The sequence below is a fragment of the Monodelphis domestica genome, chromosome 1, assembly GCF_027887165.1.
Source record: "Monodelphis domestica isolate mMonDom1 chromosome 1, mMonDom1.pri, whole genome shotgun sequence".
NCBI classification, from domain to species: Eukaryota; Metazoa; Chordata; class Mammalia; order Didelphimorphia; family Didelphidae; genus Monodelphis; species Monodelphis domestica.
The window spans coordinates 192,642,197-192,659,104 of NC_077227.1; the positions used below are offsets into that span (position 1 = coordinate 192,642,197).

At 34.5% G+C, this 16,908-nt stretch overlaps 1 protein-coding gene across 2 annotated transcripts in view; it reads right to left on the reverse strand.

Moving 5' to 3' along the window:
• The window catches only part of RYR3 (ryanodine receptor 3), a 793,997-nt gene that overhangs the window by 475,985 nt on the left and 301,104 nt on the right, over nt 1-16,908 (reverse strand). For both annotated transcript variants that reach the window (XM_056810219.1, XM_056810218.1), the window contains exons 5-8: nt 16,381-16,459; nt 9,687-9,799; nt 8,642-8,741; nt 6,293-6,386 (exon numbers count right to left, since the gene is read on the reverse strand). In XM_056810219.1, coding sequence (XP_056666197.1) covers nt 6,293-6,386; nt 8,642-8,741; nt 9,687-9,799; nt 16,381-16,459 — 386 coding nt within the window. The remainder of the gene's footprint in view (nt 1-6,292; nt 6,387-8,641; nt 8,742-9,686; nt 9,800-16,380; nt 16,460-16,908) is intronic.

The following is a 16,908-nucleotide window of genomic DNA, read 5'->3' on the forward strand; positions in this document are numbered from 1 at the left end:
CACCCTAATTCAGGTCTTCATCACTGCTTACCCAGACTATTGTAAGAGCATTCTAATTTATCCCTTTGCTTGAAGTCTCTCACCACTTTCAACTTCCATATAGCTGTCAAGGCCATATTTCTAACATATAAGTATGACCATGTAACTCCTCTTATCAGATTTCACTAGCTCCCAATTACCTAGAATCAAATACTAACTTTTCAGTTAAGTATAGAAAGTTCTTCTCAAGCTGAGTTTATACTAGCTTTCCAGTTATTTTACACATTACTCTCTTCCATGTACTCTACAATTCAGTCAAACTGGCCTTACTTCTGTCTTTCACATGTAACATACCATCTCTTATCACCATGCCTTTATTTTGGCTATTCCTCTATACATAAAATGTTCTCTCTCCTTGACATCAACACTTAGAATTCCTTTTTTTCTCCTAGCCTCAGCTCATGCATTGCCTTTTACACGAGACCTTTTCTAGTTCCCCCAGTTTGAACTATTACAACCTTATATTTGCTTTGAATGTGTTTCAAATATACCTATATGTTTTCCTACTGTTTCCCCTGTTGGAATATAAGCTCCTTGAGGTCAGAGGATATTTTGCTTTCTTTTTTTTTATTTCCAGGATCTAGTGCCTTCCATAGACTAGCTGCTTAATAAATGCTTCCTTATTGATTAAGTGAACAACACAATAAAGTTTCCAACTTCTAGGAACTTACATTCTACTGTGGGAAAACTATATAAACACAAGTCAGTCTTAGAAAATTTTTTTTGGATCTGGTATGATTTCATTGGTATAAAACTCTCCTTCTGTAGAACTAATTACCTTCTTGATATTTCACTGGAACTTGCCCTCTTAAAGAGTTGGGACACTGAGGAGTTAAATGATATATAATCAAGGTCACACAAACAATAAGTGTCAGAGAAAAGACCAGAATCCAGGTCATCCTGACTGACTCCAAGACCAGATATTTAGCCTCTAAGTCACATTGCTTCTCAATACAAAATATTTCCAAGTAGCTTCTTGGCTCATTTCAAAGTTCAACTTAAATACAGGCTACATTAGCTACCCTTTTCTCCTCCTCTTCCCTGTGTCTCTTTCAAATTACTTAATATTTAATTATTTCCTAAATACATTCATTTATTGATAGTTTGAGGCCTGTCAGTTACCCTCAACCTGGTTTACCCTACCTGCCAAGATGGTTTATCAGAGTGTGGACACTACAGATGCTCCAGCTCCTTGGAGCTACAAGTGAGAACTGGATGGCAGGTGGACATCAAAGGAAGAAAGCTGGCAAACCCTCACACCAGAGGTATTAGTCTTCCCTGAACACTAGTGTAAAAGAGCCAGCCAGCTCTTTCCCCAGCTAATTTAGAATAAGGGATGAAGAATTCTCTTTTACACTAGGCACGTGTTAGGGGAGGTGTTCCTACCCCAGCCACTTGAAGATTTTCCCTAGTAGAATGATGGGAGAGAATGATTTGTTCCAACATCCATGAAAGTGGTGGAAGTAGTCTTATAGCTTGGTTAGACACTGAAGAAGCTAAGCTCATCCACTGCATCCCAGTCATCACCAGTCATCTTGACTTTTGTTTTGCCACTAGACTTTGAGAAGAGTGAAGAGTAAGGCTGTCAACTTTGTGCAGCGTTGCCTCACTTAAATCCAATTTAAGGATGAGTCAATAGATATCACCAATGATATCATTTTGGTACACTGAGTACAAAGGACAATAATTAACCAACCACTAATCTAGATATAAAATGCACATAAGCAAATATGAAGTAAATTGTTTTTTTTAACAGGAGTGGACTCAATAACACCAGAGAGAATTAAGAGGGCTTACATAGGAAGGTATACTTGAGTTGAGCCTTAAAGGGCGCTAGAAATTCCAAGAGGAAAGGAAAGAGAGAGAAGGAAATTCTAGGAAGAAGATATAATCTATGCAGACTTGAAAGTGAGAAAAAATATATGGAGAATAGTGATAAGCCATTTTGGATGGAATGAAAAACTTTGTGAAAAGGAATATTATAAATGAATATAGAAAAACAAGTTGGAACCAGATAGTAAAAAGGATTTGAAAGAGAGAGACATTTATAATTGATCCTAAAGAAAATGGCAGGTGAATGAGGTGATCTGACTAGACGAGTGATATGGTTGGCTCTGTGCTTTAGAAATATCAAGTTAGAAGTGGTAAGAATGCAAAATTGGTGAGAAGAGTGACTAAATTTATGGAGACCAAGTAGGAAGTAATTATTCCATGGTGAAGTGATGAAGGCTTCATCAGGCAGGCAATGTAAACTAAGAAAAGAAATTAAAAAGAGGCATTTTGGAGGCAGAATTGATGAGTTTTATCAACCTATTGGCTTAGAGGACAGTGGGTAATAAAGATGCAAACCTATGTGACTGGAAAGATAGTATTGCCCACAAGAGAAATATAGGAGTTTAGAAGAGATGGAGTTTATGAGGAACATAATCAGGTACCACTATACCTGAGAAGTCCTACCTTACCTAAGGGTCTTTGGGAAAACAGAGAATAAAGCTTGAGTATTCCCAAAGAGGTAGCCTAGAGAAGAAAGGATAATGGGGAAGAAAGGACAGGTAAAATTAATCAAATTAGGTGAGGAATAAGGGAAGAAGGATTTAATGAATCATATTCTTATATGGATCAGGCAGGGAAAGTTTAAAACAAAGAAACATTACAGTAGTAGAAACAGAAAAATGTAAGAAGCTTAGTCTGGGGGAAAAGGGAAGGAGAAAAGTTGTCTTAGATAAAGTGTAGAATGGGAAAAGGATGGCTTCAAGGAAAACAAAGTATACCTATGGAAGGAAGACTGTAAAAAAAGAAAATGATCTATTGATTTTAATCTGACCAGAAGGGAACAGGGAAAGGAGATAGGGATTAGAGGGTCTCAAGCCATACCTTTTGAATTGCATTACTATTATAAATGAAAAAGTAAATGTATTCTAATTGACCAGGGATGGAGAAGCTATGGCATGGGTACCAAAGATGGCATGTAAAGCACTCTCTGTGGATATGCCACCCTTGTCCTCCCTCTCCCCTGAGTTTGTTATTAGAAAAGTAGAGGGAGGGACTCAGGTGGGAGCTGTTCCCTTCCCCCTCTCCACCATGCCTGATGACATTTTTTTCACATCCCTTGCTCCCCTGCCAAGTAGCCCAATGGGAGGCTCACAGGTGGCAGAGGTGGAGTGAGGTGGAGTGCTAGGGCCTTTCCCCTCCCTGTCTCTACACTCACTGAGTACATTTATCACTTCACTTGTCCTTCCATCCAACAGCCCAATGGGTGTCGTTTCTCCATTTCCTTTGTTTAGTAAGGGGTGGCCCAGCATGTCTGACATTGGGGGAGGGAAGAGAGGAATGGCATAAGGTTTCTGGTGGGGGGCAGGCATGGCACTCCATCTCTAAAAGGTTCACCATCACTGACCTATATTATATTTCCTGACTTTTTGTGGAGGGGAAAAATAAGACATACATTTTTGAACATAGTTTATGTGAGAATTTGTTCCTCCTGGATAAACATATTTATTTTAATTTATTAAATATCTATAAGAAACCATATGCATTCTTTTATAACATATATGACTTAAAAAGGAAGAAAGATGCTTCATGCTACCAGATCCTAAACCATACTACATATCAGTTAGTTATAAAACTAGTACATTGTTTGGCACAAAGTAAGCACTTAAATGCTTGTTGACTATCTAGTACTGCATAAAAAGTAGAAAGTAGATCAATAGAATAAATTAGGTAATCAAAACCTAGAAACAAATGCACAAAGAAGTCATTTAACCCAAAAGCACAAGTTACAAGGTAAGGTATGTCTTATTTGAAAAGATTCAGTGGGAAACTAGAAAATTCTCAGATGAAAAACCAGTTGAAATCAGCATATTATACTATACCTTTCACAATTGTGAATAATACGTAATTAGAAAAGAAGAAACCATGCACAAGATAGGCAATTTAGATGACACATGATGGAAAGGCTTTTGTAAAAATAAATAATTCAGCGGGAATCATAAGAAACAATCTGGTATTATGTCAGAAATGGTATTAAAGTATTCATGCTCTCTGCCACAGAAATTCCACTTCTGGGACTTATATCTCACTGAGATTATTGATGGTGAGAAAAAAAAATATGTGTACAAAACTGTTCATTGCAGCATTTTGTTTTTCTTTCTGTATCAATGTGAACCAAAGTTGTAAGGGCCAGCCAAAATATTTTCTCAATAATTATTAAAGAAATCAAGAATTTATCATAGCAAATCTAAAACTTAGCCAAAGAATTTTTTAAACAAGCTGCTTGCCACAAATGCCTATAAAAGGTGTTTAAGTATTACAAGAGTATATGCCAAACAAAGGAACAAATCTTGGCAACCTTTAAAAGTGCTTTTCCTATGTTTGGTACATCATTATTCTATTCAATATACAGAACATTGATATGTATTAACTTTGGCCTGATTTAATTCTAAACAAAACCAAATCATTGAATTCTATCCTAAAAACTAAGCACATAAATTAAAAAAAAGACTAAGCACATAAAAACTAAATAGATTTGGGACCTACCCACCTCTTTAGTCTTATAAATCATTAAGATAATTAGGATGTGTGATGATTAAATTTACTCCCTTGCCCATTTTTTAGATTTCATCACCAAAAGTGTAAACACTCCATTTACACTTGAGAGGGGGGAGGTCTGTGATCCATGTGTGCAATAGTAGATGACGAATCAGAATCAAACTGACTGCCCACCAGGCAGTCCTAAGCAAAGCTTCAACTATAATTGGTAGACATGAAAGTGGAGGAAGGCAGAGGAAGTGACATAAAAGAAAGTGTCTTTAAAAGGGAGTTACAACTTCCTGGGACTACTTCAGCTTCTTCTGGAGTTTTGAGTTTGAATTGGAGGTTGATGAAGAATCTTCTGACTGGACCTGAGACCTTTCCTGGTGAGACTATCCTTGAATCTCTCCCTTTGTACTGACATGTGGTGAGTGAAAAGAGCTAACTCCTTTCCTGGATTTTCTGAAGAGACTAGCCTTAGGGGAGACCTATTTGAGAGAGGCTCCCTGCATCCCCAGGTCCTTGCCTCAAAGCTGAGACCTGCCTGGCTAAGGTTGAGTCAGGGGATGGAGCAAAATACTTAGTGTGTAAGCTAGATATCTTACCCTATCCACTTTCTGATTTGTAATATTTATTGGAAAAGGAAATGGGATTGGAAAAATGGGGATAATGGGAGGTTTGTATAAGGGTAAGGAGAGAGAGGGTATATTGCTTGGTAAAGCAAGGGAGGGAGATGCCCCCTGCTGAGAGGAAACAGCAGGGGTCCAATGAGGTCTGTTGTCTTTGAATGACTGAACTGAAGTTCAGCTCCCTCTATGACCAGAAAAGATAGTCCACTTATCTGACTGTGAATTCAAATAATATAAAATTTAATAACCAGTTGGGATTGGAGTTTTTTCTCAGCTTCAGACCTGAGGCCAGGCCCCAGAGGCTGGCAGAGGGTTCTCCCACTCCCATCTACTCTGTATCAGTCCAGTTTTGTCTTTTTAGAATCTTAGCAGTAGACAGAAAGCAAACAAGAATAGCTCTAACCTTAAGAAGAGATTGGGCTTCAATCTTCAGGCTGAACCAAGAAAGAGGTGGCACACCACACCAGACTGGGCTGAACAAGCTCCTCTCTCCTCCAACACCAGGAAGCAAGTCCCCCCCACCCCCGGCAGGAAGGAAGTGCTAGTCACAAGACCCCTTCCCCCACAAACAGTCAGTCTTGTTTCCTTCCCACAGATTTCTTACTTCACTCTTTCTATATTTTGTAAATAAATTGTTAAATAAATCTCTTGGAATTAATTAAAATTCCTGGTGACCCTATTCTTAAATAATCCAGTCCAACTTTTTTTTAGTAAAAGAAAAAACAACCCTATTTACCACTTACAGATGCCTGTTCTAGTTTCTATCATGAAAAATTAATGCTTCATCTTCCAAAATAAGTCAAAGAATCTTTGGGATGAGAGGCAATCCAGGAAATGTGGGATATAATCAAAATACATTATATAATTACTTTCTATTTACATTGGCTTATTCTCCCCTAAACAATATATATGCATATACATATGGAAAGTTAATATTTTCTATCCTAACTTTACAGATTGGAAAATTAAAGACTGAGAAAAGTGAATAGTTTTACCAAGAACTAAGAAGTTGATCTGAAGTGAATACCAAGCCAGAACTCTTCTTCTGATGTTTTCAGTTATACAAGAATAAGAGATAAAAACCATTGGCTTACCTGTGCTGGGAATCATTCTGGTCTGTAGACTGGGTTGTCAAACACTCATCATGGCCATGGAAAAAACGTACTACATGCCCACCAAGTAGGTATCCTGTAGGAGAACCAAATCTCACCATTATCATGTTGAAACACTAACAGAGATTACAGTCAATTTAGTTTCTATATTTTAATTGTGGAAAGGAAGTCAAATTTATACAGGGCTGAGTAACTAAAAATGAAAGACTTAAGGGTATGGATTTGGAGTGAAACAGATTCAGTCAGTGATCTCAGTGAATTTAGGAAAGAGAGATAAAATAGGTGGAACATGAAAAGTACTTTAGCTGAGAGTTAAATGACAAACAAGTAGAATTTAACATTAAATCTAGGTTGATAATAGCTTCAATGATTATAGTTAGAGAATAATGGAGAGGGAGACGATATAGGTAAATGGTTCAAATATCTAATATTTAAATAAGCCATGACATTCATGAAATGTATATTTGGAGTAAAAATACAAACCAACAAATAAATATACGAAAAGAAAGAATCACGAGGAAAGAAAAGAGCAAGTCATTTTTAGGTACCAACTTTAATAGATATTAACTTTCCAACTCATTTAGCATATTGTATATCAAACTTTGAATATTCTCACTGTAAAAAAGGAAAGAGAAGGTACAGTAGTTCACCTGTTCCCCAACTGAATTGATTCAGATTCTTCTAATTTATGGGTTTTAGTTTGTGGAACTGAATACAAATAATCATAATTCAGGCAATGATATAAAAGGAATGTTGATCATTCACTTTTCCAACAAACTATGAGGGTTGGTTCAGAGAAGGATTAACAAGGCAATTGTCATAGAATGGAATTAATATTAAGAAAGCCAGTTCTACAGATAAAACATAAATTGTCCCTCTAAGTTAGTCTTCTAAGTTCCAAAATCTTTCAAGAGAGTCCTAGTAGACATTAAATTCAGCATATCCATAATATGCATTTTAGATTTTTCTTTTATCATATAGCTGATTTATTTCTAGTAAGAAGATTCTGATCATATCAAATCAATCTCTGGGGAGATTTACTTTTAGTTCATCACATAAAGCAAGAGTCATTATAACACATTGGCATTTATCTCTGCCCTTTTTTCACCTGAGCAAGCAAAGATTTCCTTAAATAATAATAACACCGCAAACATGAAAAGTCCAGATCCATTTCCTGCCTTGTTGTACTGATGTTAACATCTGCATCAGAACATTTTTGGCATCAGGGAATAATTATGACACACCTCATCAAAACAATAATGTTTATTAAAATTTTATTTTTTATTTAAAAATTAAAAACCTTCCCTAATCATTCTCTTGATTAAACACCATTATTTTATGATAGCAAAACCATGCTTCTTTCTGAGTCTCTCATTTACATTAATTAAGTGTCCCTCAAGTAATAATCTGTTCATATGGAGACACATAAACAGTTTTTTAAATATTTCTTTAATGTAATAAACAATGCCTAATTGATCCCAGCTCTCTGTGAGAGCTGAAGACTGGTTCAAAGCCACATTAGAGTAGTAGAGATTTTTAAGTAGATCTTCCTGATTCTGACAAAGAGAGAATTTGAGAACAAATATTTAGAGGAGAAAGATACAAAAAAAAGCCATGAATTCAAATTAGTCAATTTTTAGGAGAAACTGAAGATTAAGAAACTTGTCCAAGGTCAAACAAGTAGAAAGCAGCAGAGTTAGGATTTGAACCCAGGTCCTCTGACACCAAATTCAGTATTCTTTCTGTTAATTCCAGGCTACTTTCATTAATATATAGCACAAAATATTAAAATGGGCTATTTCTTTAAAAATAGTTTAATACACAGGGCATATTATTTGGAAGAGTCATTACCTTTAAGTAAAGCTCCCATCAACACGAGCAATAAAAACTAATGAGGGTCTCAGGTTAGAAAGCAGAGCTCTTTCGACCTCTATAAAGAGGTATTTTGGGAATTAATGTTACCAATTTAAAGTGTTTATAAACAAATTGATATTGACTGTATTCAGCAATCAATCCCAAATCATAACTACTAAGGGAATGACACTTGAAATCCTAAAAGAATGTCTGTATGAATATGAAGAAGACTGAAAGATAACAAAAATTCATGCTTATGAGAATGAAAATTGAATAGAATAGTTCTTAGGTTAAGTTTTTATAATTCCTTTGACTTTAAGAACAGAAATTAATGTAATAAAAAATCATGCTACCTTTTTACTAGATTATTCTGGTATATAACATAAAAATAAAATGCATGCACTGCAAAAAAGACTTTTTTTTCTGTGTCCCATGACATATTAATGAGTTAATGGAACATATATTATTAGAGCAAACCTTCTTCGATGCTACTTCCTGAGCATGTAGGATGTACATTCCAGAGTGTTTGCATAAAAGAGGCATCCACTTGTATGTTGCCATTTGATATGGAGAGATGCTGCAACAGAGACAAAAATAAGACATTCTACCCCCAGTGGTACCCAAGAGGAAACAGCTTAGGTGGGGCAGCTATTCCTTGAGTTAAGTAAATGCTTTTTTAAGTTTTGTAATTTTCCTTTTGAAATTTACCTTTGGGCTGGACTTGAATAAATGTGGGAACTTACCAACCCCAAATCTTCAAAATGGGATGCTTTACTCTAGGAATTAGTATTCAGCAAGAGGAGGGTTTTTGTATTGTATGTAAACATAGGTTTTTGTATTCTCCTCAGCTAGAATCTTGGTTTCACATGAATTAGTTTCTGCTCAATGCTTGATTGTGGTTGTGGCACAAACAGCAAAGTAACTTCAAAACATAGGGCTAAATCTGTGAAGTAGGCTGAGTTTATGTTGACATTCTTACTTCTTTCAATATCCTTACCTCCATAGGCACGATTGCTCCTATTATCCTAGCATCCTCAAAAGATATCCTATCTAGGCCTTCCTTCCCATACAGAACTCCATGCCCCAGATTTTTCTAAGTCTTTTACCATTGAATAAAAAATTAGTTTTCCTATGTCCTATTCTTCCAGAGTCTTGCTTTCAAATAAGACAATATCTAATTTGACAATTTGTGGCAGGGGGGTAATGGATACCAATAGCGATGAATGAATAATTACCCTGCCTAGAAATACACATATATAAAAAGGATTTCTGAAGAGAATGCTATGACCTCAAAGAGCAGTTATAAGAACTGGAATTTCAGAAACCAATGCAAGTTTGTTGAACAAACTTTTTAAGGCAGGAAAAGCAATAGGTGGTTTTCAAATAATACCATACTAACAATATCTAGTTCATCTACACATAAGGCAGGCTCCATCCAGCTTACTGTTGAGATCAATGCTCAGTAATTCATCCTTAAAAAAAGATACTGAGCAGGGACAGCCCCAAAACACACGCCACTTACAAGATATCTTTCTGATGACACGCTGACGAGGATGAGGTCATCACCGATTCGCACCTTCTCTCCTTCTGATCTCTGTTTGGACGCAGGGTGTATGGTCCACCAGCATGCTTCCCCTACACAGAGGCTGCTTGAGTTAGTAATTTCAGTACCTCCCTGTAATAAGAGCCTCTCTCAAATAATAAAAAGCAACTATACATACCTGACCAATAAAATAAAATCTTATTTTCTTAATAGTTTGATCTCTCTTTCAACTTTTCTTTCTTTAAATGAAGACATTCCTTTTTCTTTCAGGTCTCATTGTATCTTATCTATTTTTAATCACTCTGCCTTTATGCTAGAGTTTGAGACTTCTATCAGACAAGTTAGGTAGCTATTTATGATGAGCCACAGGTACAGAGGGATCCACCTAGGAATTGTTTGTAATACTTTTCATTCATTTGTTTACCTCATTTATTTATTCACTTGTTCAATTATTCATTTTTACAAATGCATATAATTCTTTATGTCAGAAAATTCCAATATTTGTAGCAGATAGGCATTTACTTTGTGACAAGGCAAGTCACATGTGTTACAGTGAATATACAGCATCTTCAGGGAACAATACCAAATTGCAAAACACTTCAAACATTAGCTAAATCACATAATTTGTCCCAGCTCTGCTCTCAAAATTGCATATCCTTCATTTCCTTGTCTCTGTAGTCAGGCAGTGATCCCTAAACTTTAGAGTTCCCAAGTCTCCCAAATTGAGGGAGACAGCAGAGTTATTATAGAAGGTTTGCAAATCCACACATACACATTTTAAATTTAGTAATCTTACCTTTTGGAGACAAAATTGCACATCTTGAAAAAATATGCATATATATGTATGCATATATATAATTATATGTATAAAACCATTTCAAATGTGTGATATTGCTATTGTCATTAGGAAAATGCAAATTCATCAGACACCAATAGTATATTTAACATCACATGGGGAGCTTCAAAAAATATATTAAATAGTGAATCTTCATACTAGAAAAGTCTGGGAAACACTAAACATTGCACAATAATCTCATTTTAAAGATGAGGAAATTTAATTCCAAAGAAGATAAACCATTTGCCTAAGGTTACAAAGCTAGTAAGTAGTAATAGAATCAGTTTTTCTGATTCCCAAAGAAGACTAACAGGACTTGGGCTAAGAATTAATAATAATGTCAACAGCTAGCAATTATCTAATACTTACTGATTTGTTTAGTGCTTTACATTTCTCATTTTATCTTCACAATAATCCTAGGATGATGCTATTGTTATCCCCATTTAACAGATCAGGAGACTGCGGTAGACAGAATTTAAGGAACTTTCCAAGATCATATAACTAGTAAGTATCTGAGGCCAAATTTGAACTTAGTTCTTCTTGATTCCAGGTCTAACACACTATCCACTACCAACAGCTGCTTACTAAGGTACTTAATCAGTATGTTAAGAAAAAAAGTTTTTCCTAATGATGCCTTCCAAATCTTTGTTTTGAAATTTGTGGCTGGGAAAATCATTATGGAGGTACATTATACAAGTATCAACTTATGAAGTATAGCTGAGAGAAGATGAGTAAAAACATGATCACTGTTTTCACGTATCTGGATGGCTAAGGAAGATAGAGCAGCATTCTCTTTAGCTCCAGGAGAGAGAGATAGAATCAAAAAGCAAAACATACAGATTATTTTTGGCTCTTTATAAGCAAAATTTTCTAGAAATTATGGGTTACTGAAAATTAATGAGTTCTTTGTCAATAGGCATATTCAAACTGAAACCAGAAAACCACTTGTTTGGGGTGGTCATACATGCATCAAAGAGGATACTGGATACAACGACCTCCAAGATCCCCTCCAGTTCTCATTTTCTGTGAAAATCTGGATTCTTCAGGGAAAAAGAAAAAAATTATTTGAGTTCATAAGCATTGATAGAATATAATTTACTAGGGTAGGTAGATAACTTCCTCATCCAGATTCAAAAAAGGTTGTAAGATGTCAGATGTCATCATTCTGAATGGGTTGTAGTTAACATTTTCTGATTTTCTTTCTCTGCTTTCCATCTATAAGCAAAGATTCTTCAATTTTGTGAGGCCAAAATCTTTGCAAGAAAGACAATCAGTTGTGGAATGAAAAAAACAGGACCTAAAGGACCACCTGTGGAAAAATGCCAGATTATGGCACATTCCAATCCACTGCATAATCTTTTGAAGAAGTCTAAAGGACTAAATGTCACATGGAAATAGTGGATAATCACTCTAGACAAGACACAAGTAGCAACTTCTAGAAAAATGATCAAAGCTCTGAAGCTCCTTCACAGGAGAAGCTTTAATATCAGTTATAAGAGGAAAAATGGGAGGAAATGGGAAGTAAGCTCTAAGATGTCTCTCAATAAGAATAAGATAACTGAACAAGTAACTTGGAACCTCCTTTTTTTTTACCTCTTGTCCATGACACTTAAATTCTGATAACATTCTTTGTTTATGTTAGTAAGATAATTATCAATCAAGGAAGAAATGCACAGTAACTGAAATAATTAGAACAAAAGTTAGTGCTGGGACACATCTTACAACTTAACAGATTTTAGAGGGGAAAAAAAAACAACAACCATGAAATGGTATAGAACCTTTCCAACAATATTTCTTTCTCTTATTCCTTAAAATGCCTATTTGGCAATCACCATTAAAAAAAAAAAACAAACAAGAAACCAAAAAGCCTTTATCTATGGTGGGGTGGTAAGCCTTAAGTCCAATTGTGGATAGGAACTATTGGATCCCAGAGTGACTTGGGTTGGATTCCTGGATGCTGATGGTAATTCACTGAGCCAGTTTCTTCAAATAACCTCAAATTTTGGAGACTTCCTTTAGATACCATTTAATATACCTTTATTAGAATTTTTAAAAACTTCATTTCCTTCTCCCATGTCAATATTGATTTGGTCTTGCTTGAGAAAAATAAGAATGTAAGTATATTCAAACTGAAGAAAAGAATATACTTTAGCTCTATTGTATTTAATCTATACATTGCCTATTCGATCTCACTTTTCATCTCATTAATTTTCAACCACTCTCACATATGAACTATTTTACTTCAGGACACTCATTTCTTCTCTTTAATAAGCAGAATAATTGCTTGAATCCATACAATGCCTTGGGGTTTAATAGGTATTTTATGTGAATCTTATGCCATTCTGAGCCTCTTTATAAGCCTATGAGATAGGAAAACCAAAAAGGTTAAGTAATTTGTCCAAGGTCACAACAAAGCTATGGTTCAATGGAAAAAATGTTGGATTTGAAGTTAAGAGGACCTGAGTTGAAAATTCAATTCTGCCTTTTCCTAGCTGCATGATTTTTGGAAAAGTTACAACCTCCCTAGTTCTCAAGTTCCATAACAATAATATGAGAAGGATGGAACTCTACGATACCTATATTAATTATCCTATGGTTCTATCAGATTCAAATGTGTGTGTGAGTTATCTAACTCTTCTGACATGAAACCTAGCTACAGACAATCATCAGATTGAAAAAAAGCACAGTACAAAGAGCTTAAGATCTGAAGTCACAGGATTTGTTTGAATTCAACTCTCCTACTGGCTACCTATATGACCTTGAGTAAATTACATTAAATTAATGAGCTACAGATTTCTTATTTGTAAAATGGAAATCGAGGAATGGATAAGCTGACTTCTTAGGTCACTTAGTGCTTGAGAAGCTCTTTCCTAGAAAGAGTAAAATTCTCTATTATTAACTTTAAAATAGAATAAAAGATCTCTAAAATCTTCTCAAGTAATGTTTTTTTAAACTTATCTTCCATGTTCCAATTTTTATCACATTTTAATGATATAAGAAGGTAAACTTATATCCTTTTTTCTCTAATGTTCGCCAAAGTTTTGGGTCTGGTTTATAATTAGGAGTTAATATAATTCAAAAGCAGAGAATTTTGCTATTTGAGTCAATATTCACTAAGTCAAAACTACAAGAGGAAATGGTATTTTAAAATGAATAAAAATTCAAGTAAAAATAAAGAAAACCCAAACCATAAAAAAGAAATCTTATTTATAAAGTAAGGAAGTAGATCAAGTACTATATCATACTATTTTTTTGTCCCACAGAAAAAATGGTGAGGGTAGAAATTACAATCTCTTCAGCCCTGATTAGTAATTCTCACGAATGCTGTTGGATAAGATGCAGCACATAAAGTTCACTTCAATCAAGGGGCTGGCAGGACAAATTCTTACTAAGTGATCTTAAAATCTCATTTATTTGTATTTTGATCTTTTTATATGTAGCTAATCTTTAGCCTTAGCCCAATATTTTGAGTCTGTCATATATCTAATTACAAGTCACCCATCTACTGAAATGTCTAGAAATTTATAATGTTCTCTTAATTTCTAAGATTGAGAGATTTTTCCTCAGTTCTTATTCTTATCAACATCTATACCTCTAATTTGCTTCAAAGTTAAATTCATATATCACCTTCTAGGGGAGCCTTTTGTAATGCTCCTAGATATTAAGGCTCTTATCTTCCTCAAACTATCATAGGTATAAATTTACATGTAGTATCCCATAGGAGAACATAAGCTCCTTTAGCACAGGGACAGTTTTTTAATTTTGTATTGCCAGTATCTAGATGCTTAATAAATGCTTATTTTGTTGACCTGAACTCACTTCTGCTCTCTTTCCCTCCAAAAAAAAAAAAGAAGACAATGCATTCTGGCACTATTCATAGCTATGGGAAGGGAGAAAATTACAACAAAACAAAGGATAAAGGTGATCATAGAAAAAATAGAGGAAATATGGTTACATAAATTTGAAAGAGCTTTGCACAGATGAAAGTAATGCAAGAAGTAGAAGAAAGTGAATTTTCAATAGAGAACTTTTTTTTATAAATATCTCAAAAGAAGGATTTGATATCCAAGATATGCATGGAAATAATACAAATAGGTAAGATAAAAGGCTTTTCTTAGTGGACAAGTTACCAAAGAATATGAACAAAATTTTAAAGAGAAAACATTTAAACTATTAACAACCATGTTTGAATGTTGCAAATCAGAAACAAAGGAAATGTAAATCAAAACAACTCTGAGGTTTTGCTTTTTATACAAAAAAATGATAAAGGTGACAAAATAAAATGTGAATTAGTAATATTGGAGAGGCTATGTAAAGGTGGGCACAATAATATATGAATTGGTCCAGCCATTCTGGGAAACAATTTGGAATTAAGCAAGGATAATGAATAAAATGTCCATACCCTTTGACTCATAAATTCTTTAACTTATAATTGATCCCAAGAGAATCAAAAATAAAAATAAAAGGCCTCATTCTCCACATACTTAATAGCAGCTGGTTTTAGTAATAGAAAGAAAATTGATCCATACAGCAATTAAATATATGAACAGAATATGATATTTCTGTGTTACAAGAAATGATTAATATGAAAAATGCTGAAAAGCATGAGAAGGCTTATCTACATTGAATGGAAAATGAAGTATATAGAGCCAGGAAGGCAATATACAGAATGCAATGTAAATGTAAAGAAGAATAGAATAAATCCTACTAAATGCTCCAAAATTATAAGGATCAAGCTTAGGCCCAAAGAAAATGTATGAAAAGATACCTCCACCCTTTTTCTGTAGAGTTTAGGGGCTATATGTGTGGAACATTCCTTATAATGTCAAACTGCTCTGATATGTTTGTAAATTCTGCTGAAGTAGTTTTTTTTCTTCTTTGTCATACTTTGTTATAAGGTATGGTTCTCTGGAAGGGAGATGAGAGATGATTTATACATTGGGAAATGAAGATAATATAAAATTAAAAGGTTCTCATTTAAAAAATTAATTAAAGATGAAAATCCTACTGGATTGGATTGCTTGAATACCTCCTATGCTAGAGAGCTCACTACATTATTTCATAAAACCACATTAGATTACTGTTGGACAAATCTAATGGTTAATATGATTTTTCTCTATACTGAGATGATATCCACCTACTTGTATCTTCCAAACATTGTTTCTTATCTTTTTGTCTGAAAAAAACAAATGTTTCCTCTTCTATGAGATGGACTTAGAAAATATTTTAAGATAATTATTATATCACTTCTTCGTCGTCTGTCAGAGTACATGTCCCCAGTTTTTTCAACCATTCCTCATATGACAGTTTCTAAACACTCCATCTTCCTGGTCATCTTCTCTAGGTAAATTATATTATGCCAATATCCTTAATATTTCATAGCTGAATTTTACAACAGTCTTCTTTCTATATGTGATTTGATCAATGAAGAATACCAGTACCATGAAGGCATTATTTCTCGTGAATGTATACTATATTTCTATTAATACAGTTTTAATTTGTTTTCCTTTTTCTTTTTAGCAGCCGCTTTTTGGGTACAATAGAGACTTCACATATAGACAATTACTTATCTACTTACCTGAAGTATCTAAGACCCAAAGATAAGTAAGTTATTTTCCCTAAGAAGGTGCATGACTATTTTGTATAGTAGAAGTTAAAATAAGCTCTTCCATGCTTAGTTGCCTTTTGTATTCTTTTGCCTCCTCCTTAAAGTTGATTTCACCTACTTCTAAATTAGAAAGTGTCATCTAGCACTAGAAGTGGTATAGGATTGCAAGTGAATTATATGAATGATAGTAGATTATGGTACTAAGTAGTTACCTGGGGATACTAGCATACCTGTGGCATGTTCCTGTAGTCCCACATCAAAGGCAAGTTTATCTGTCTGGGATCTTGATGTAGTCAAACAAGTCAGATACTACCAAAAAAAAAAAAGAAGAAGAAGAAGAAGAATAGCCACTGTTCATTTGGTAATTTTCCTTCCCTACTTGAAATTCATCAGTTTTGGGCTTCCAGGGATCAATTTCTGCTACTTGTCTTGCTTAAAGACAGACAAGAATAATGGAGGAATTAAAATCCAAAGTCAGGAAAATACACATAGGCATTCATTCATTAGGGACCTTGCATCCAGCTTCCTGTATCAGAAAGAGCTCTTCAATTTAATATAACTACTAAGTTTCCAAAGCACCTTAAAACTGACAAAAGCATACAACAATCTTGTAAGATGGGCAGTATATGTAGTATTATCCCATTTAAAGGTGGGGAAACAGGTTGAGAAAGGTAAAGAAATTAGGAACATTCAGAGTTGGAATTTGAACCTAAGTCTTCAGACTCCAAACCTACTACTATTTCTACTATATCATAATA